Consider the following 23,098-nt stretch of genomic DNA (forward strand, 5'->3'; position numbering starts at 1 on the left):
AGGACACCTTGTGTTCCTCCAGATAAGTCCCATAAGCAAATTTCTGACCTCCGTTTTTACAATAGCTTTTAAAATATTCCTAAGGGATGAGGATTCCTCTGCCAATGTCTTCTCTATGTAGAGTTGGAACAATATTTTTTGTCATAAGATGACAATAGCTTTATTTTACAACTAGATGGAGGCCCGATGCTATCGCATTGGGAGGGCGGTAATGGCACGATAGGGGCAGACATGCAGTGCTGTTGTTGCCTAATGGCATCCTGTGATAATCTAATGACTTTTGCATCAGGGGACGCTTGTGCTTGACGCCTATACTTATATGCATTGGTTTTTGTCCCAGCGATGCTGTTGCTCCTCAAGAGTCTCATTTGCCCTTTGTTGTCTTCGACGTTGTGCCTTTGCTGCTTTCCTTTCATTGTCATTGGCATACTTTTTAGGAGGAGCCATGCTGGCGTTGATATTGGCTTTTTAAAGGGGTTTTCCCACAAACAAAAGTTCATTTTAAAAATGGTCTGTGTCTGACCGTGTACCGAACATATCACAGCTCCTGGCAGGGGAGGAAGCAAAAGACAATACTGACATTACAGCAGGATATCGCAGAGGATACATTTTGTGAGGTAAAATATTTTTTTAGAAACAGTCAGAGAAATATTTTACTTCACAAAATGAATCCACTGTGATCCCCTGCTGTAATGTTAGTATTATCTTTTGCTTCCTCCCCTGCCGAGGAGATGTGGTATGTTCCATACACAGTCAATTTTTAAAATGAACTTTCATTTGTGGGAAAACACCTTTAATGTGACCGGCTTCCTCTGCCTGTAGCCAAGTCGCACATCTGCCAAATGATTCACTGCACCTGCGCGTAATTTGCGCAGGCGCAGTAAATCAGACCGCCACCATCTTTGTGCAGACAGATAGCGGCAGCCACATTAAAACTGCGCATGCGCTCCTCCTGTACAAAGATGGCAGCAGTCAGTGAATTATTCGGCTGATACCGGTGACGTGTTCGCAATGGTGTTCTGCTGGTGGTACCACGCAAGAGGCTGCGTGAGTGTGTGTTCCGCTGGTGGTACCGCGCAATAGGTTGGTACCAGCAGCAGTTTCAATATTGAGACACCCATCACTTGGGTGTTCCAATATGGTGGTCGGTGAACTTCCTCCACTTGGAATTCTGAGATACGGTGACATCTGGACAGAACAGGAAATGAAAACATGACAAGGCAATTATATAAATAGAAGTGCGCATTCTTTGATTTAGTCATAGATCTTCTGGGCTTGCCCTATAATGCGAAGGGCACCGGATTACATTATAGGTAAATAAAAGAGGGTTGTTCCACTCACCACCCCGGAAGCAGGAAACTACCGTTAAGGGGGAGGGGGGGGGGCCTGCTTCTTCTGTAGGATCTCTTGCTATTCTCTCTTCCTCCATTCTGACCGCAGGATCACAAGTGATGCTGCCCAGAATGACAGGGGAAGAATACCTTTATACTATATTGGATGTCCATTTCATATTTCCCGCTCCCTGTGGCTGACTGCGCCTCCTAGCCATGCCTCCAAAAGTGAACCGAGGTGCCGGCCACATCCTCTGCGCGCATGTGAGCATGATCTCCTGTGGCACTCATTGAAACAGACCGTGGCCTGCTTTGGGGGAGCGGCAGGTAGCCTTCTCAGATCTTGTGTGACCACCCCACTTCCCTGGACGATCTTCCGGGAACCCCCTGTACAATTGCTACCAACGTCAGGCAGAGCACAGGTGTGTTAGCTTATCCCTCCCCCACAATGGGAGGGATAAGGTAACTGGGAGGGTCAGAAGTCCAAATCCCTGGCATCTACAGGGCTGTAGGTCTCCCTCCAAGGTCAGGAAACCTTCAAAGTAGGAAGAGATGCTCCGCCTTTTAAATCTGTAGGTTTACTGCCCTTGGGGATGGATCATTTATCGCGTATGGTGATGTTATGGGATGGGAAAAAACATTACCCGTATCAGGTGTTAATCCTAAATATACCTATGAACGCAAGTGAAAGAATAAAATGAAAATGAACACACTGAGTGACACAAACACATTCAATCCAATATAATCCAATATTCACTTTACAAGGAAAATGAAATGAAAGTCATTTGTTTTCTCTATTTAACAAAGACCAAAACACAGAGCTCTGACAGTGGACATTAAGATTGCGTGTGTATTTACAACCCTTATTCTGTATACATTAGTGCCTTTAGATAAGAAAAAAAAATACAACTTTAATATGCATTTTAGAAAAATAAAAAAGGGGCTGTAAATTCCTAGATAACACAAACAAGTGTACATTACAAGTGTCCTTTTTCAGCCTGGGAAGTGAATGAAGCAGAAGATCTAGGTCATAGAAAAGAAATTAAATGCAAATAATGCACAGTAACATTAGTCCACTCTATAAGTGGGAAAAGCATAACTTAGCAGCTGACCGAATTGAGGGTAAGGAAAAAAACAAAAAACAGTATTGTTTTATTAGAACATACAAAAATTAAAAATATCTATCCATTACTTTGATTACATTAATACAGACCTACTTAATTATATTTTGTGTGAAAAAGTAACAAAATTGAAACAGAAAAAGGTTGTTTGCTGTGAAAAAGGAAAAACCCTTAACAGGTTCACTATGGAAATACCAGTTTCAATCATGGAAACAAAAATTCAGCTACCGATACATTCTTCAGAGGCCAATATTTGGCACTTTACAAACCGCACATCTGATAAACACGTCAATTACTACTATCAAAGTATTTATATTTCACAAAAAATATTTCCTAAAATACAGTTATAAAAAAAAAAAAAAAAAACTTAACTTCCTTCTAAATTTCCCAGACTTAAAAAGTTTTACAAGAAAGGCAACTACACAGTCCCAGGGAAGGGTACAAGGCCACATGTTCACATTCAAGACACAAAAGTTCAACAGTCGAGAACCATGTCATGGGTCACCAGCAAGTCTTAGGCTACTTTCACACTAGCGTCGGGAACAACCCGTCGCTGTGCGTCGGGCCGCCGTTCCCGACGCTAGCGTGTTCTCCGCCACACAACGGGGGCAGCGGATGCATTTTTCCCACGCATCCGCTGCCCCATTGTGATGTGCGGGGAAGTGCGGGGAGGTGGGGGCGGAGTTCCGGCCGCGCATGCGCGGTCGGAAAAAGCGGACCGTCGGGAGCAAAAAACGTTACATGTAACGTTTTTTTCTCCCGACGGTCCGCTACCACACGCCCAAGCGTCGCAAAACGGACGCGACGTTTTGCAATGCGTTGCAAATGCGTCGCTAATGTTAGTCTATGACGAAAAAACGTATCCAGCAAGAACTTTTGCTGGATGCGTATTTTCGGCAAAACGACGCATTTGCGACGTATTGCAGTTAACGCTAGTGTGAAACTAGCCTTATAGTTTGGTTTCCTAATATGCAGTGATGGGTCTTCGCAGAATAAGCTTATTTACAGGGAATTGGTTACCAGATTTTTGCCACCTAATCTGAGAGCAGCATAGTGTAGAGAAAGAGAACCCGATTCCAATGACATATCATTTACTGGGCTTTTTGCTGTAGGAATCCAGCTGTCACAACTGATTGGAAACTTTCTGTCTATGCACAGTACTGTGGGCGGGGTCATACGGAGCTCAGCATGCAGACAACTGGTAGATCTGAAGCAGTCAAAACAGTGATTTATCAAAACTGCACCAAGCAGTCCAGTATGCGATATACGATCGATGGAATCGGGGTCTCTGCTCCTATATTGTGCTACTCTCAGATGGGTTAGCAAAAAACTAATGACAGATTCCCTTTAAGTCCAAGCTCTACATGTACATCAGTAAATAAAGTTCTAAAGTATTTCTTCAAATAACCAGAATTTTCAATAACTTTCCTGCCCACAAACAATATCTACCATGTACTAACGGTCTTAGAATTATCCACGTACACTGTAAAGATCAGTATATAGACTAGGGACCTCCATCTCTAACACATGGTATATGCTTTATCAGGAGGTCACTTAAGAAGTTCACATTTTTAGAACATTTGTATAGTAAGTTAGTTTAGGCTCAAATGAACCCGAGTCTGTGGAAACAAATAAAAATGTATATGCAAACAATGAACACTAAACGGTACAGAGGGAGAGGGTAGTGAGGCAGGATCAAATACTAAGGCACTGGGTTTGCTAAACTCTTGGCAAGTTGATGTTGGTACCAGAAAGCACAGACACTGAGCACAGGCCAAGCCAAAATCTATCGCGTTACAGATACTACGGAGACGAGGGAGTCTTGACAACAGTCCTTCTCTGAAGATTTATGGGATTATACAGGATTGGAAACAACATGGCTGCTTATTTTAACCAGAAACATCAGTCTATGGGCTGTGCACTGGAGCAAGCTGAGCTGCAATACCAAACGTAACCTGTGGACAGGTGTGGAGCAGTTTATAGAAGAAAGCAGTCATGTTTTTCCAAATCTATACAGCCCCTTGAAGTGGGGGGAATCCAAAAGTCTAGAATTCCTTTACTGGATTCTGAAGGCACCAGAGCCAAGACAAAAAAGGGTCTGCCCAAATACAAGGCATGACAATTTTTTCACAAAATAAAAGGCAGTTCTGTGTGCTTTGCCTTCAGGATGCTTTGGTATTTCATACTTAAGACAGAGAAATGATGGGGGTACATCAGACATACACCTGAAAGCCTAGATTAAAGATCTATTTCTTCTTAATAGACTAACTGGCAACAATGTACAAGACCTGATCCTAAAAGGTATAATAAACCACCAGGAGATGAGTTTAGCATATAGAACGGTTTCAATGTTTGTTTGTTTTTGTCAAGGAAGGCATGACGAAATTCAACACACTCCGCGGGTACTGCAGAAGACCCCCATTTAGGAGTGCCTGTAACCTTTTATAGAACTGCCATTGTTTCCCGCAGCATTACTTTCTCCACTCATGGACACCTTGGAAGTTCTCACACTCTAGGGTGTTGTCTAAAGCACAGTGTGATTTGACAAATTAAATCTGCCCATGTCAGGGATATATACAGTGAGGTAACAGAGCCATGGTGTATAAGTACCTACCCTGAGCCAAAAGTTTGGAAAAGGCTTCGGCTAGAATCCACAATATTTACTTTGTTTTATGTTAACAAGTTGCAAAAATAATCTTAAAACGTCTTTCTAAACATCTCCGACCTAGGTTCTTTACATTAAAAGTAACATTTGCACAATATAGAAGATGGGCTGGAACGTGGCACATTTGGCTGTAGTGCGGATTGTCAGTGATGTCACATCGGTTCCACGCCATACGTCTACAAATTCAAAAATTAACAGCAAATGCCAAGAAACATAGTTGGAGTAGTCCTTTAAAGGAAAACACATTGAACTCTTAACATTGTGTTGAGCAGGCACTAGTTTCATGAAGGCAGGTTGCCTCACAAATGAGGAAAATCCCATTGCAAGAAGCATTAAGGCATTAGCTGACTTTTCCTTTTTTCTTTTTTACATTTCCTGCATGGAGTGGTTCATATCCACACGCTCCCTCTTCACTGGGGGCTCACCCGAGGCTCGAAGGTCCCCATCTGTATCACTTTCAAGCTCACTGATGTCATCTGTATGAAGAAATTAATAACATTTTACCAAGTTGTAGGAAAGAATTTTACAATAATCACTAATAAGTTAGCGCTGTAGAAAGAAAAATTGCAAATAAATAAAAGTGTGTATATAATAATGATCGTAATATTATGAGAGCAGGATTTATCTATCCTGACTCCATCATGGTTATACTGTATGCATATCCTTTCTTTCCAATATACAGTGTCTGTGTATGTTTTGAAATAAGGAGTCTCTCAGGAATTTTTTTTTGTCTAATGGGACTTAGATATAGCACATAGCAAGGTTAAAGAAACAAATAGAGCCACACCTAGACCCTAAAGCTGGGGTGTCAATAGTGCTCAGTGTCTACTGGATGACAGGCTGCATGGTCGCATCATTCTACCATGCAGCCTGCCATCTAAATGTAGCAGAGCTGGACCAGTCATGGGACAAATGGATTAAAAGCATCTCTGCGGAAAGGAGAGTAATATTGTTGTTTGTTTGTTTTTTTCTCTCTTTTGCAGATGAAGAGGGCATCGGGGGAATGGGCGAGGTCGTAAGTATGTTTAATTAAGATTACACAGGTCTGCGACTAAAAAGCTGTTTGATTATTTTCATCTAATTTTCATGTATTTTGGTGTGCTGAAAACGAAAAAATATTGAAAAAATCCTGGACGTCAGGATTTGCCACAAAATGCTAAATTCTCTTCAAATTTAGTATATTTTTCTCAATTTTTGGTATTTTTATCTTAGGGTTTTGAAAGTCAAAATTACTATTAATTAATTCACATCAATGCATTGAAGTTATACAATGCCAAAAAATATAACTTTCAAAGAAAAGAACTTTCAGAGTGAGCTAATGAAACCAGCATCAACATGTTGCAAGCTGAACGAGCAGGCGCTGACATGCACGGGCGTGATTCAATTGTTTTATCTTGGTTCTCGCCTGTTCACACTTTTTCATCTCAGTTCATGTTAGCTCGTCATATTCAACCGTGTTTCCCAAAATTAGCATTATGGCTCAGCGGAAGTGTATTAATTCGCCTGACAGTTTCTGTTATATTTGTGGTGAATATCCTCAAAAAGAAGGGTGGTTTGCATTTAAAGAGGTCGTAGAGAAATTTTTAGGCAATAACAAAGACCCTGACTACAAAAAAATCGTCGGACGAATGCTGAAATCATTTCAAGCTTTACATTGCCTGATGAGTTTGAAAGTGCATTTCCTCCATTCCCACCTTGACAACTTTCCTGAAAATTTGGGAGCTGTGAGTGAAGAGCAAGGTGAACGATTCCACCAGGACATTAGGCTAGGTTCACATTGCGTTAGTGGGTGGTCGCTAACGGACAGCGTTGCACGGCGAAAATGTCACAATTAACGCCGTGCAACGGGTCCGTTAGCGCACCCTTTGACAGCAATGTTGTTTCAGCCTGAAGCGCATCGCTAGCGCGTGCCTTTTTCGGCTCGCGCTAGCGATGTGCCGTTCTTTTGTGGCGCGCCTCGGACGCTGCTTGCAGCGTCCGCAGCGTGCCCGAGCTCCGTTCCCCGCTCTCGCAGAACGGGGATCTGCGAGAGCGGGGACGTTAGCGCGACCCCTAAACGCGGCCCCTACAAATACATTGCGTTAGCGCAATCCACTAGCGCTAGCGCTAAACGGATTGCCCTAACGCAATGTGAACCTAGCCTTAAAGAGATGGAAAGAAGATACCAGGGAAGATGGAGCATTACAATGATGGCAGACTACTGTTGGACGCTTCAGAGACACTTTCCAGATGCTACTCACAAGCGTAAATGTACCAAGAGAAGCCTCACAGGGAAGAAGAATTGATTTTAGTGTGTGTTAGTGAGCTCATTGCAGTTAAAAAATGATTTTCATGAAACATTTGTAATAAAAAAATTTATTTTATGAGTCTATTTTAATTTATTTTGAGGTATTGTCTTATTTAACATCGTTACTTAAATTGTCAGAAAACGTGATGTCCTATGACAAAACGGAGGTCATTTTCAGATTCAGCGCACTTAAAAACATAAAGATTACGTGGAATAACCAGAAAAGCTCTTGAAAAAATTTTTTTGCAGACCTGTGTTAGTAAAGGAATCTGTGTATTTCTTTCAATTAAAGGACTTTTTCTGGGTATGTTTTCTTACAATGTGACTATGGGGTTAGTAATGGGGACATCTTATTGACGCCTCTCCATTACTAACCTCGGGGCTTGAGGTCACCTGACCATACAAAGGTGACATCAACCCCCCCAACTATCACCCCACTTGCCACTGCTACAGGGCAAGTGGGAAGTGTGACTCTACGTGACAGAATTGGTGCATCTTGGGTTGGTTTCACACTTGCGTTTGGCTGGTCTGCGTATGGCTGCGTACATCCTCCCTTAAGATCCGCCTACTTCCGCGTTTTGACGTGCCCGCCGACCGCACGAGAACGCAAACAGGTAAGTAAGGCTGGTTGCCAAAAATGTGGGGTTAAATAATTAAAAAAATACGGAGTGGGGACCCCTCTATTCTTGATAGCCAACCTTGCTGAAGCTGAAGCTGACAGCTGAGGGTTGCAGCCCCCAGCCATGAGTTTTGCCTGGCTGGTTATCAAAAATACAGGGGAACCCACACTTTTTTTTTTTTTTTAATGATTTATTTATCTTTTGACAGCATGGGAACCGCAGCTCTCTGACTGGCGGGGATAATTTCACCGCCGATTAGAAGCGCTACGCCGGTGTTTCCCATGCTATCACACAGTGTGGGAAACACTGGCTTTTGTGCTGTGTATGCTCGGCTATATTCAGCGATTAAATCGCAGAATATTACAAATTCGACAATTGTGAGCCGAACCGAATATTGAAATATTCGCTTATCTCTACTCCTGACTCTTCTAGGGCATCTTTGGTATAGCAAAGTATGTGGCTCAACGTTTAATACTGGTTTCTAAAGTTAAAATATGTCAATTACTCACCTTTATCCATTAACACAGGAGACATGGAGGACAGGTCACTGAACTAAAGAAGAAAAAGAAAATATACGCATCTTTAATTTCAAGAAAAAAACCCACCTAAACAGGAACGTAACAAATGCAGTGTTACATTTCTAGTGTGCATTTTATTTGGTGCACATTCTTCGATCTCTCAGTGTCGAGGTCAAAGTAGAAATATAGTGGTTAAGCCACTAGCTACACCACATTTCTCACTAATATTTTTTATTTGGGAGGGGGCTAAAGAAAAAATACTGAGACATAACATTTTGAATACTATCAGTAAGCAACTCTGCTTGTAATACCATGGGATCTATTAACCTACCTCTCCCATTACTGCAATAGGGGTCTCGCCAGTCGCTTGAGCCACTCTGTGTTCCACCAAGTAAAACATGTATTCATCATAAAGTAGCCGAATTAGATGAAAGGACCCAAAACTGGCAGCACTACGCAAGGTGAGGTCCCGGATTACCATTGAGCTGTGAAGGAAAGAGGAACATTGTGTAAAGGGAAGAATTAGAAATAACTACTGTGTCAATAGATCTAAAGGTTTTCTCATGTCTTCACAAGCAAGAACGGACCTGTAGAAGGACCACTTCAGGAGGAACTGCCTCGCAGCTTTGGGGAAGCTGGCACTCCCTTCATGTGGCTTCAGTACTTGGGTGACCACATTATCCAGCCAACTTGCCCACTGGTCTAGTGAACTCTGCTGCTGCAGCGTTAACTTGAAATCTTGCTCCAGCTTTTGGACCATGCCTTCCTCACACTGGCACACCCAGGATGCTTGTTCCTGTCGTCACCAACAAAAATGGCTATTTAATAAATGCACAGCATTAATCTTTTCAAAGACGAGCAAACTTTTCCTACATTTACCTGAACATTGGCGAAGTCCACCCGATTGAGATCACTAAGCATCTGATTAATTTGTGACGTGTTCTGTAACACGGCCCGGGCTGCTTGGGCCAGGTGGTTTAAGGATGTGTACCGACGCAGGGTCTGAGCAAATGCACTAACAACTCCAACCTGAAAAATGAAAAACATTGAAAGCTAACATAGCATATACATTCAACCAAAGTGAAAAAAAAAAATGGCAAAAATTATTGAATTTGGGGGGGAAATCATAAAGACATTTAATTTTAAAGAGGTTGTCCACTAACCTATCTCAGACATACACATACACTCTCTCACACATACACAGTATTTTGCAGACTAAGACATATTCCAAATTTTGGTGAGGAAAATAGGGAAAAACATTTTTTAAATAAGCCAGTGGTGCGCCTTATAGTCCCATTTTACGTTGGTTTATCTGGGGGTCGACGGCAGTGGAGCGGTGTCCTCAGGAGGCCAGCGGCGGCAGGACTTGGGCTATGCTGCGAGCCACAGGCTCCCGAGATCTCAATTTGCACATGTATCACCTCCGGCGGCCATTTTCCTAAAGCCCACGTCAAGGGAAGTCAATGGGAATAAGACTCTACTTAGCGCCAACATCTTAAAAAAGCCCAAGGCCTGCGGTATGGCCCCACTCCCGCCAGCCTCCTATAGCAGGGACACTGCCTCCTGTGATCCTGCTCCACCGCCACCCCACCCAGCTACCTTCAGATTATAAGACACCCCAATTTTACGCCCAAATTTGTCTTATAATCTGTACGTGCATGTATATATTACACAGTCATGGCCAAAAGTGTTGGCACCTTTGAAATTGTTCCAGAAAATTCAGTATTTCTCCCAGAAAACTATTGCAAATATACATGTTTTGTTATACACGTTTATTTCCTGTGTGTGTAGTGGAGAAGAAGAAGAAAAAAAAAAAAAAGCAAAATCGACAAAAAGGCAAATTGGACATAATTGCATACAAAACCCCAAAAATGGGCCAGACAAAATTGTTGGCACCCTCAGTGTAATATTTGGTTGCAAGCCCTTTGGAATAAATAACTGCAATCAATCGCTTGCTATAACCATCAACAAGCTTCTTCCTCCTCTCAGCTGAAATTTTGGAAAGGACAATTTTTTTGACCGAACAATTTTGTCAGGACCATTTTGGGGGAATTGTGTGAAATTATGTCCAATTTTCCTTCCCCCCCCCCCCTATGTTTTTGTGTTGTTCCAATACACATAAGGGAAACAAACATGTGGTCTAGACGGAGAAATGTGCAGGGAGATCGGAAAGCGTTGTCTGCAGCTATATGACAGTACTAGTGAGTGAGCTCTGCTGAATAGAGATGACTGCCCACCCACACAGCATGAAAGTCACATGATTGTGAGGTCACATGACATCCAGGAAGAAATTGGTGCGACATACAGGAAGTCAACAGAATTCTCAGCCAGAGATCATCTGAACAGGAGAGCATCTCAGGATACAGAAGGATTTGTGAAAGCAATGTATCTACAAAAGAGCTAATCTATGGCAGTTTGTTCACATGAAAGGGGCTTTGAAAGTAGTGGACAATCGCTTTAAGCAGTTAACATTACCTTTGCCTGGACGATCTGCTGAGGAAAGTCACACATTGCATTTGTCAACCACCCTTCAAGACTCTTTGCAAAATTCCGGATTGCTTGAGTCAATGTGCCTAAGATAGAATGTAAAGGGAATTAAATTAAAAAGAAAATGGTATTAAAGGAGCGGATCAAAATATTACAGAGAAGCAAAGCAATTTCATGATTTACGGTCAGGATGGTGGCTCCAAATTTAGGTTGCGTGGATTATTGTAAATACAGAAGAAGCCAACCAGGATCCTTCAGTTTTCTTTAGGTTTGATTATAATGTACATTAGGTGAATAACAGTGACATTCGTTATTTTATCAAGTGCTTTATTCCAGATTAACTCCTCTCATTCTTCTGCTATACCACACGACTGACTCATACAGTGTCATCAGTGTAGTTTCTTTATTGAGACATACATAGGAATGCATAACTTCGGCTCGACATCGAATACGCTGCAGGATTCAAATGTTCAACGTGTGGTCAAGGGAGACAACTGAGAGAAAGTAGGGAGGTTTGGACATCAAGAAGAAAGCACTAGGCAAGAAAATTATTGGCACTGCTATTTATCAGGTGTACAGTGGTATGGAAAAGTTTGGGCACCCCTGGTCAAATTTACTGTTATTGTGTACAGTTAAGCAAGTTGAAGAGGAAATGATCTGTAAAAGGTCTAAAGTTAAAGATGACACATTTCCTTTGAATTGTAGGCCAAAAACTATATACATTTTCTTTTTTTACATTTTAAAAATGAAAAAAATGAAAACGGGCAGATGAAAAAAGGAGATTTTTGTGTACTCACCGTAAAATCTCTTTCTCTTAGCCTCTAATTGGGGGACACAGGACCATGGGTGTTATGCTGCTGTCCACTAGGAGGCGACACTATGCATAATCTGAAAAAGATTAACTGTGGCTCCTCCTGTGCAGTATACACCCCTGGACGGCATCAGCCTTCTCCAGTTTTGTGCAAAAGCAGTAGGAGGAACGTAACATGAATAACATAATTATGCCTGTAAGAAGGCAACTATGTACGAGCTCAAGAAACAATATGAGAACTCAACAGTTACAACAGCCCGGAAAGGGCAACAGGGTGGGAGCTGTGTCCCCCAATTAGAGGCTAAGAGAAAGAGATTTTACGGTGAGTACACAAAAATCTCCTTTACTCTGTTGCCTCATTGGGGGACACAGGACCATGGGACGTCCTAAAGCAGTCCCTGGGTGGGAAGCAATGGACGAATATTGTGCAGACAGGCCCGTACACTTAGGGCACCGCCGCCTGCAGGACACGTCTACCCAGGCTCGCGTCCGCTGAGGACTGGGTATGAACCCTGTAGTGTTTAGTAAACGTGTGCAAGCTAGTCCAAGTGGCCGCCTTACACACTTGTTGTGCCGAAGCCTGGTGCCGAATGGCCCAGGAGGCCCCTACCGCCCGTGTAGAGTGTGCCGTAATACCGGCTGGAAGAGGAGAATTCTTAAGGCGGTACGCCTCTTGTATGGTGGATTTGATCCACCTGGCAAGAGTAGCTTTGGAAGCTGGCATACCCTTGTGGCCGCCTTCCGGAAGGAGGAAAAGGGAATCAGACCTCCGGAAGGACGCAGTCCTAGACACGTATATACGCAAAGCCCTGACAAGGTCAAGCGTATGCAGAGCCTTCTCCACTCTATGAACCGGAACCGGACAAAGGGATGGTAGTGAAATTTCCTCATTGAGGTGGAAGTCGGACACAACCTTCGGGAGGAAGGATGGGACCGTACGAAGAACTACCTTGTCCTGGTGAAATGCCAGGAAAGGCCGTCTGCAGGAGAGTGCTGTCAGTTCAGACACCCTGCGTAGCGAGGTGATTGCCACCAGGAAAACCACCTTCTGGGAAAGAAGGCGGAGCGGGACCTCCTTAAGAGGTTCGAAGGGTGGTTCCTGCAATGCTGTCAGGACCAGGTTGAGGTCCCACGTTTCTAGTGGTCGTCTGTAGGGGGGAACCAATCGGGAAACCCCCTGAAGGAAAGTCCTTACTTGCGGCTTGGTAGCAATGCGCTTTTGGAAAAGCACTGAGAGGGCTGACACCTGGCTCTTAAGCGAGCCCAATGACAGCCTGGCCTCCAGACCCGATTGGAGAAAACCAAGTACTTTGGGTATGGAATAAGGGAGTGGGATCTGGCCACGAGATTCGCACCAGGTAAAGAAAGCTTTCCAGGTACGGTAATAAATCTTGGCAGAGGCTGGTTTCCGTGCTCTGATCATGGTTCCAATGACATCTGCCGAGAGCCCTGCCTGGGTTAGAACCCAGGTCTCAAGGGCCACGCCATCAAATTGAGAGCCCCTGAGTTCTGGTGGTAGAACGGCCCTTGTGATAGAAGATCGTGGCGGTCGGGGAGACGCCAAGGGGCGTCTGCTGTGAGTTGTACGATGTCGGCGTACCATGTGCGTCTGGGCCAGTCCGGTGCAATGAGGATGGTTGGAACTCCCTCTTGTTTGATCTTCCTCACCACTCTGGATATCAGGGGGAGAGGTGGAAAAATGTACAGAAGCTGGAACTGGGTCCAGTCCTGAACCAGAGCGTCTGCTCCGAGCGACCGCGGATCGTGTGTTCTGGCAATGAAGTTGGAGACCTTGGCATTGAAATGGGATGCCATTAGGTCCACATCCGGGGTCCCCCAGCGGAGACAGATCTGTTGAAAAATTTCGGGATGGAGAGACCACTCTCCCGAGTCTATTCCTTGTCGGCTGAGGAAGTCTGCTTCCCAGTTGTCCACACCCGGAATGTGGACCGCCGAAAGAACCGACCCTGTGTCCTCCGCCCAGCGGAGGATATGTGACACTTCCCGCATCGCCTGGGTACTGCGGGTCCCCCCTTGATGATTCACATATGCCACAGCCGTGGCATTGTCCGACTGTATCCTGATGTGAGAGGCTGCCAGTAAGTGATGGAAGGCCCTCAATGCCAGTAGGATGGCACGAATTTCCAGGATGTTGATGGGCATGGTCGCTTCCACTGGGGACCACTTGCCCTGTGCCCTGTGGTGTAGGTGCACCGCACCCCAACCCGTCAGGCTCGCGTCGGTGGTCAGGACCTTCCATTGACCTGAGAGAAAGGATTTCCCCTTTGCTAGCGAGGTTGGCTTGAGCCACCAGTGCAGGGACCTCCTGGTTGACGACGTTAGCTGGAACTCCCTGTCGAGAGAAAAGGGATTCCTGTCCCAGGATTTGAGAATGGCTAGTTGGAGAGGTCTGAGGTGAAACTGGGCAAATGGGACAGCTTCTATTGCCGCTGCCATCTTGCCGAGGACTCTCATGACAAACCGGAGAGATCGAGGGGGTTTGCGGAGGAGGGTGCGAACTGCTAGTCGGAGAGCCAGTGCCTTGTCCTTGGGAAGGAGCACTAGACCCCTGGAGGTGTTGAATAACATTCCCAGGAAGGTCAGGGACTGACTCGGGGTTGGCGATGACTTTTGTAGGTTGATTAACCAGCCCATGCGACTGAGCGTATCGGTTGTGATTGAGACGCTGAGCTCGCAGTCCTTGAAGGTGGGAGCCTTGGTGAGTAGATCGTCCAGGTATGGAACGACTACTATGCCTCTGGAGTGCAGGACGTCCATGGTGGCTGCCATGACCTTGGTGAACACTCTGGGAGCCGTGGCGAGTCCAAAGGGGAGAGCCACGAATTGGTAGTGGTCCTGGCCTATTGCGAACCTGAGAAACCTCTGATGGGCAGGTGCAATGGGTATATGCAGGTATGCGTCTTGTATATCTATGGAGGCGAGATATTCTCCCTTCTCCATGGACGCAATGATGGACCGAAGGGACTCCATGCGGAAATGACGGACCCGTACATATTTGTTGAGCTGTTTTAGGTCTAGTATGGGCCGTACGCTGCCTCCTTTCTTGGGAACTACGAACAGATTGGAGTAGAACCCTCGGAAGCGGTCGGTCGTGGGTACCGGTACTATGACTCCTGATTGACAAAGCGAGGAGACCGCTTGGTGGTAGGCTCGAGCCTTGGCTGGCGGTTTTGGGGGGACAGAGAGGAAGAACCGGTCCGGTGGGTTGGAGGTGAAGTCTATTTTGTATCCGGAAGGCACTAGTTCCGTGACCCACCTGTCTTCTGTAATAGGCAGCCAGACTTGATGAAAGAGCAAAAGTCGTCCGCCTACTGGTGTGGTGTCTTCCGGAGTCCGTGAGTCATGAGGAGGAGAAAGTCTGAGATTTTCCTCCTCTGGGCTTAGACTGGCCTGCTTTTGACTGCCAGGTCTTGTCCGACCTTTGCGTCGATCGTGAGTTGTCCCTGCGTGGGGAACGGTTACGATTTTGTACTGGACGTGAGACGGACCAGCCGGAGGAATTCCGAAAGGATCGGAATCGAGTTTGGTTACGCTTCTTGTAAGTGCGTTTAGGTTTCAGTTGGGGAAGAGAAGTACTCTTACCCCCTGTGGCGTTGGATATCATAGTGTCCAACTGTTCACCGAAAAGTCTCCCACTGAGGTAGGGGAGGTGCGTGAGGGACTTCTTTGAGGCTGCGTCCGCTTTCCATTCCCGCAGCCAGAGGATACGCCGAATCGTGATGGCGTTTGATGCTATCCCCGCGACTCCCCTTGCTGAATCCAGAGCTGCATGGAGCATGTAATCTGCTACAACAGCAATTTGAACCGCTTGGTCCGACAGTTCAGGAGCGGATGCTTGGAGGGCTTGTAAATTGTTTGCCCAGGCCGGGATGGCCTTGGCAGCCCAAACTGAGGCGAACGCGGGAGCCAGGGATGCACCTGCTGCCTCGAAAATTGAACGAGCCATGCGTTCTACCTGCCGGTCTGCTGCGTCCCTTAGGGTTGAGCTATCTGGCAGTGAAAGGAGGGTCTGTGATGCTAGCCTGGAGACTGGGGGATCCACTTCAGGTGGATCTGTCCATTCCTTGGTGTCCTTCTGTGGGAAGGGGTACCTCGCCTCCAGATATTTGCGATTAGCGAATTTTTTCTCAGGCTGTGAGAGTTGTTTTTTAAGGATCGCCTTAAACTCTGGGTGGTTAGAGAAAACCTTAGGCGGCTTCAGAGGTCCTTCAAAGGAAATCTGATGTTCTGGGGCCTCTGGTGGCGGATCAGAAATGTCCAGCACCCGATGGATGGACGATATTATGTCCTCAACTAGCGCTGTATTGCTAGGAGGGATTGGGATCAGGGACCCCTCCGTTTCTCTGTCTGAGTCAGAGTCGCAGATGCCTTCCGAATCCTGTGTATCACTGAGGCGTCCCCTGCTGGGTGAGCTGGGGAGGAGGCCTTCTCTGGTTGGGGATTGCGGAGATCTGCATTGTCTGTCCCTGGAATGGGACGGTCTAGATGACCTGGAGCAACGGTGTCTCTCCCTAGAGGGGGATGACCGTGTGCTATGGGATGACGCAGATGGACTTGATCTATGGATCCGCTTGCGTCGTGACCTAGACGTGGATGTGCCAGGGTCATCTTGTTCCTGAGTCAAGCTCTCCCTTTGCTGGGTAACGGTCATAGCCGGGGCATGACCCTGCAGAGCCTGAAGCAATGTGGAAGTTAGGTTATCTATAGACTGCGTCATAGATTGCGATATCTGAGTAGCCCATTCCGGTGTGGCATTAGACACCGAGGCATTGGCAGGGGCTTCTTGAGGCTGTGACACAGTAGTTTGTATACAGTTCTGACAATGCGGGTACGTGCTACTACTGGGGAGAGCGGTCCCGCAGGCTGTGCAGAATGCATAATAGCAGTTCTGCCTGGTTCTCTTAGACCTTGAGCCCGGCATAGTGCACAGAGTGCAGAAGTGCTGCCAGCAGATGGACCTTACAGGGGTAGAGAACCTACAGGGGAGCCTTATAGGTAATATGGATTCACAGCTGAGTAAAGATAACCCAGCTGTGATCTTACCCCACCAGTGTACCCCTAGGTCCAGCGCCGAAAATCCACAGTCCTGTGCCCCCCGGAGACTGGCTGCCTGGTCCTGGTCCTGCAGACCGGGAGATGCAGGGTTAATCTGCAGCCGAAAATGGCTGCAGAGACAGAGGAGAGAGGAGGAGAAGGGGGCGGAGAGCTGGAAAAAGGCGGCAAGGCTATAAAAAACCCGCCCTTTCTGTCTCGATCCGCCCCTTGTATGACACTGTAGAGTGTCATATTTGTCATCCGGGGGGCAGGCCGGGGGGCGGAGAGGAGGCTGCTGCTTCAGCTAGGCCGAAGCCGGGGCCTAAATTAGATGCCTGAGGCCCAGAAGGGCTCCAGGCCGGCGCGAAAGTCCGGGAGGGGGTCGGATCTGAACCGGACCCCTCCGGATTTGAAGGCAGGATGGCGGTGGGGCTATAAGCGGAAGGGGGAGCCCGGCTGGGGTCCCCCTGAGGCAGTATAGAGCTGGTGCTGCCGCAGAGACAGGGACGCAGGGAGCCCTGTGTCTGTATGTGCCATGCCTGCCTGCACTCCCCCCGGCCCCAACAGGAGCCCGCAGCTGGGCTGGGGTCCCTGGATGCAGGCGCAGTATGCTGGCCCATTGCTGGGAGCTGTAGGATGCTGCCTGTACAGGCCCTACCTGAGGTGTCTCAACCTAATACCCCCAGAGGGGGATAGGGAGGGTGCTTTTGTCACACCTTCAGGGGCCTTTATCCTCGCCTCGACCTCAACCCAGAAACCAAAAGGAATTGGGGAAGGAGGGGGGTCTCGACTTCGAACCAACACCCGAGGGGCTGGGGAAGGAGCAGCATGGGGAATAGCCATCTCAACTTCAACTGGGCACCCCATAATAGGGGGCCGAGGAAGGAGCCATGCCGGGGGTCTCACAGGAGACCCTCTTTTCTTCATCTGTAATCCCGTCGGAAAACAGGAAACGGAGTAAAACGGAGTAAAAATCTTTAGGTGTGCCTCCTTTGCGACACTAAGCAAAAACTGGAGAAGGCTGATGCCGTCCAGGGGTGTATACTGCACAGGAGGAGCCACAGTTAATCTTTTTCAGATTATGCATAGTGTCGCCTCCTAGTGGACAGCAGCATAACACCCATGGTCCTGTGTCCCCCAATGAGGCGACAGAGTAAGTTTGCTTTTTGTAGCCAGTCACGGAGTCTTTCAATTCCTGTTTGAGGGATTTTCATCCTTTCTTCCTTGGAAAATTCTTGCAGTTCTGTGAGATTCCTGGGTCGTCTTGCATGCACTGCTATTTTGAGGTCTAGCCACAGATTTTCAATGATGTTCGGATCAGAGGACTGTGAGGGCCATTGTATTAACTTTAGCTTGCACCTTTTGAGGTAGACTATTATGGATTTTGACATGAGTTTAGGATCATTATCCATTTGTAGAAGCCATCCTCTTTTCAATTTCAGCTTTTTTACAGATGGTGTTATATTTGCATCAAGAATTTCATTTCATTGAATCCATTCTTCCCTCTACCTGTGAAATGTCCGCCGTGCCATTGTTTGCAACCCAACCCCAAAGCATGTTTGATCCACCTTCCATGCTTAATGGTTGGCGAGATGTTCTTTTCCTGAAATTCTTTGCCCTTTTTTACTCCAGACATACCTTTGATTATTGTGGCCAAAGAGTTATATTGTATTCTCATCAGTCCACAGAAATTGTTTCCAAAATGCATCAGGCTTATTTAGATGTTCTTTTGCATACATCTGATGCTGAAATTTATGGTGAGGATGTAGAAGAGGTTTCCTTCTAAAGACTCTTCCATGTAGGCCATAGTTGTGCAAGTGTCTCTGAACAGTAGGACAATGTCATAAAAAAAAAAAGAAGGGGAGAGGCATTATTCAGCTCATCAGGGGCCTCAAAATAGAGGCTTCCATCAAGAGAATCTGGTGCGTGGACTCCAGACCAGCAACTGGGCAACAAGCAGAGGAAAATCGTAGTTACTTACCGATAACGGTATTTCTCTGATCCCATGATGGCACCACGGAGAGAGGGGTCCGCCCCCAGGGACAGGAAACCTACAGGTGAAAAAGGGCATACCTCTCTCCCACATCAGTTGGTTAACAGAGCCTTATACAGAACTTCAGCTGCAATTTGATATTTACACAAATTAAACTTAACAATTTTTTTACTTAACAGAGGCACCGTGACTAAAGGTAACTAACTATACATTATAGTGTGCACACCTGTGTGTGAAAAGGGAGGGAATATACGGGTGCCATCATGGGATCAGAGAAATACCGTTATCGGTAAGTAACTACGATTTTCTCTATCCCCATGATGGCACCACGGAGAGATTTACATAGATTGTAACTTTTTTAGGGAGGGACCACTGCCTCTAGAACCCTTCGACCAAAGGTGAGATCAGAGGAGGTCAAGTCTAAGCGGTAGTGTTTGAAAAATGTAGACTGGGAAGACCAAGTGGCCGCTCTACATATCTGTTGTATTGAAGCGCCCGCTCTTTCCGCCCAGGATGATGCCACTGCTCTGGTCGAGTGCGCTTTTATATTCTCCGGGATGGCCGCCCCGCTGGAAGAGTAGGATAGGGCGATGGCATCTTTTATCCACCTCGCTAGCGTAGCTTTTGACGCTTTCTGTCCCTTCCGTGGACCCTGGAAGCAGACAAACAGAGCCCTATCCTTCCTGCACTCCCTAGTGGCTGACAAGTATTGGAGTAGGCACCTCCTAACATCAAGGGTACGTGCTGTAGGTTCCCCGTCAGGGACAGGAAACCAACTGATGTGGGAGAGAGGTACGCCCTTTTTCACCTGTAGGTTTCCTGTCCCTGGGGGCGGACCCCTCTCTCCGTGGTGCCATCATGGGGATAGAGAAAAACAAGGGGGTTCCAGCATCCGCTTAATTATGTATAGTTAAAACATGACTTAATTGGAAAAAAATAAAATAAGAACAAGAACATGGCAAACAAAAATATGTCCTTTTCAGGACTAAAGGTACCGTCACACAACGATTTCGTTAACGATATCGTTGCTTTTTGTGACGTAGCAACGATATCGTTAACGAAATCGTTATGCGTGACAGCGACCAACGATCAGGCCCCTGCTGGGAGTTCGTTGGTCGCTGCGAATGATCAGGACCTTTTTTTGGTCGCTGATCACCCGCTGTCATCGCTGCATTGGCGTGTGTGACGCCGATCCAGCGATGTCTTCACTGGTAACCAGGGTAAATATTGGGTTACTAAGCGCAGGGCCGCGCTTAGTAACCCGATGTTTACCCTGGTTACCATTGTAAATGTAAAAAAAAAACCAACACTACATACTTACATTCCGGTGTCTGTCACGTCCCTCGCCGTCAGCTTCCCGCACTGACACTGTCAGGGCTGGCCGTAAAGCACAGCGGTGACGTCACCGCTGTTCTTTACGGCCGGCGCTCACAGTCAGTGCGGGAAGCTGACGGCGAGGGACGTGACAGACACCGGAATGTAAGTATGTAGTGTTTTTTGTTTTTTTTTTTACATTTACAATGGTAACCAGGGTAAACATCGGGTTACTAAGCGCGGCCCTGCGCTTAGTAACCCGATGTTTACCCTGGTTACCCGGGGACTTCGGCATCGTTGGTCGCTGGAGAGCTGTCTGTGTGACAGCTCTCCAGCGACCACACGACTTACCAATGATCACGGCCAGGTCGTATCGCTGGTCGTGATCGTTGGTAAATCGTTAAGTGTAACGGTACCTTAAGAGCTTCACAGTTGAAACGCGTAGATCCATGTCTTTTTATCCATACACACACACACACACACACACACACACCAGTGTCTACCTCCCCTTCTCCCTCATTTTTGTTTGCCATGTTTTTTGTTCTTATAAATTTTAGCTTTTTTTTTCCTCTTTAAAAGTCATGTTTTAACTCTGCATAAGTAAGAGGATACTGAAATCCCCAAATAGAACAATGTACCACAACTCCAGAGTCTGCTTAATTTTTCTGAAGATCTTTTGCTGTCAAGCTGGGGCTCTGGTTTACCTTTCTAGCAATCCTACGACCAGCTCTCACTGAAATTTTGCTTGGCCTTCCAGACCTTATCTTGACCTCCACTTTTCCTGGTAAGAAACATTTCTAAATTACATTTCAAACTGAGGAAAGGGCAACTTGAAAAAGCTTTGCTACCTTTTTATAAGCTGCTCCTGCTTTGTGGGCCTCCACCATTTTCATTTCAGAGTGCTAGACAGCTGCTTAGCAGAACTCATGGCTGCTGTTTTGTAGCACAAGGTTAGAGGAGGCCGGGCTTTTATAAAGCAGGGACATTTGTATCACCTGGCCTTTCCTAGCAATAAAGGAGAACAAGCCATAACCCTAACAGGCTAATTAAGGTCTGGAACCTTGGTCAAAGTTAACTGGGCACACAAATCTCCAAACTTTTGCATTGGCCCATTTTCCTTTTTGTAATTTTTAAAATGTAAAAAATGAGATTATATACATAAAAATTTTGACCAGGCGTGCCCAAACTTTTACGTACCACTGTATGTCAGATCAACAAAAAGCATCATCTATAGTTCCAAAGACACGGCCCTATTTATCTCATGCTAAAAATATAAGAGCAAAAACTGGCCACTTTACTCCTGGTGACAGGTCTTTAAAACGACAGGAAAAACAAAAACAAAGGAGTTAAAACAATATAAGTCATCTTAAATACTCACTAGGCACGGGACGCAGAACATCTGGGATGAGAATTTCTACAAGGGCTTGATAAAGGATGTGGTCACAGCTCCTCATCCATCTCATGATGGGTTCATATTTACACATAACCATCAATTTGTCTTTAGGGATGACTGCTTCTGGCTCCTCATCACTGTGTAATAAGATAAAACTATCTTTACTCATTTCTAACATTGCAGCTGGTTCCTAATTTCAACAAGGAAAACGTAAAATTAAAGTTATAATCTCGGAATCGAAAGTTATCCCGTCAGACTTGAGAATAGGACTCTAGATACCAAGAACCAGCCTCCACAGGGTTCATTGTTGAACTTACCAGACCTTGGCTCCATTCATTTTCTATAATGGCAGGAAATGGCCAAGAGCATGGTCAATGGTAGTCCCAAAGACAATGAGTTGTGAATGCACACCTCCACTTTATTAAAGGTAATATATCAGCAGGTTTTTGTGATGTAATCTGAGGACAGCATGCGGTACGGGTGAAAACAACGAATTCAGCAATGTGTCATTTACTAAACTGTGAGCTATTTACTTGAAGGGAATGTACTGCGTTTGCAGATCATTAATAAATCAATGTAATGTAGCATAACATGATTTTATAACCAAGTTTTGAGTGCATTTGAAACATTTTGTGTTATAGGAGTTTAAATAAGGCACTGGAGGCTGACATCTTGCTTTCACAGTACCAGCAGGACACTTTCAGTGTCATCATAAAGCACCCCATGGTGATAGGAGATAACAGACAGACGCTGACCCTATCTATTGTAATAGAACTGTCACTGCTGTGAACTGGGCACGCCTCTGTGTGCTCGATTCTCGTCTCCTGTCATTAGAATCTGCTAACAAAAGCAGTACTACTTCCAGCAGAACAGATCATAGATTGACAGGAGTAAAATGCTGGAGTAAAGCTTGGGCAGAGTATCAGAGACTGCAAAGACATCAAGGAGGAACAGTGTACATCAGCATTATTCCAGCAGGAGGTGTCAGCAAGAGCTGCTACTCATCCCTCAGTAAAGATAAGGAGCTGCAGGCCTGCAGTGAATTTGTGGAGGGGGGGGGGGGGGATACATGTAGTCTGGGTGAGACATATGAAGACTGATGAGGGAGAGGGCGGGAGGGAGAGGGAGAGACACAGTAACTACTAGTGATAGCAGATCACAGGGCAGTCACCACAAAATGGAGCTGCCCTGTGATGCTACTCTTCATTCTGCCCCAGGGATACTAGACCACCCAAAAGGGGAGGGAAATGGTGATGTCAGCAGTTACTGCCCCAATTTTCCAGCCAACAGTAAAGCTGGTAAGTCTTACTATAGCTGCTTGAGGTCTAAAACGGAAAATGCTCCACCTAGTGGTAATTATCAGATCAGAGGACTGTGAGGGCCATTGTATTACCTTCAGCTTGCGCGTTTTGAGGTAGACTATTATGGATTTTGACATGAGTTTATGATCATTATCCATTTGTAGAAGCCATCCTCTTTTCAATTTCAGCTTTTTTACAGATG

The 23,098-nt window shown here is 45.9% G+C and overlaps 1 protein-coding gene across 6 annotated transcripts in view; it reads right to left on the bottom strand.

The window, feature by feature from the left end:
- Nucleotides 1-2,057: 2,057 nt before the first annotated feature.
- RFX2 (regulatory factor X2) overlaps nucleotides 2,058-23,098 on the bottom strand; it is a 56,904-nt gene continuing 35,863 nt past the window's right edge. For all 6 annotated transcript variants that reach the window (XM_077273397.1, XM_077273381.1, XM_077273389.1 and 3 more), the window contains 8 exons: nucleotides 21,581-21,732; nucleotides 11,018-11,115; nucleotides 9,422-9,571; nucleotides 9,130-9,338; nucleotides 8,874-9,027; nucleotides 8,534-8,576; nucleotides 3,401-5,593; nucleotides 2,058-2,965 (listed from right to left, as the gene is read on the bottom strand). In XM_077273397.1, the coding sequence (XP_077129512.1) occupies nucleotides 5,484-5,593; nucleotides 8,534-8,576; nucleotides 8,874-9,027; nucleotides 9,130-9,338; nucleotides 9,422-9,571; nucleotides 11,018-11,115; nucleotides 21,581-21,732 (916 nt within the window). In that variant the 3' untranslated portion in view covers nucleotides 2,058-2,965; nucleotides 3,401-5,483. The remainder of the gene's footprint in view (nucleotides 2,966-3,400; nucleotides 5,594-8,533; nucleotides 8,577-8,873; nucleotides 9,028-9,129; nucleotides 9,339-9,421; nucleotides 9,572-11,017; nucleotides 11,116-21,580; nucleotides 21,733-23,098) is intronic.

This window comes from Ranitomeya variabilis, chromosome 1, assembly GCF_051348905.1.
Source record: "Ranitomeya variabilis isolate aRanVar5 chromosome 1, aRanVar5.hap1, whole genome shotgun sequence".
NCBI lineage: Eukaryota > Metazoa > Chordata > Amphibia > Anura > Dendrobatidae > Ranitomeya > Ranitomeya variabilis.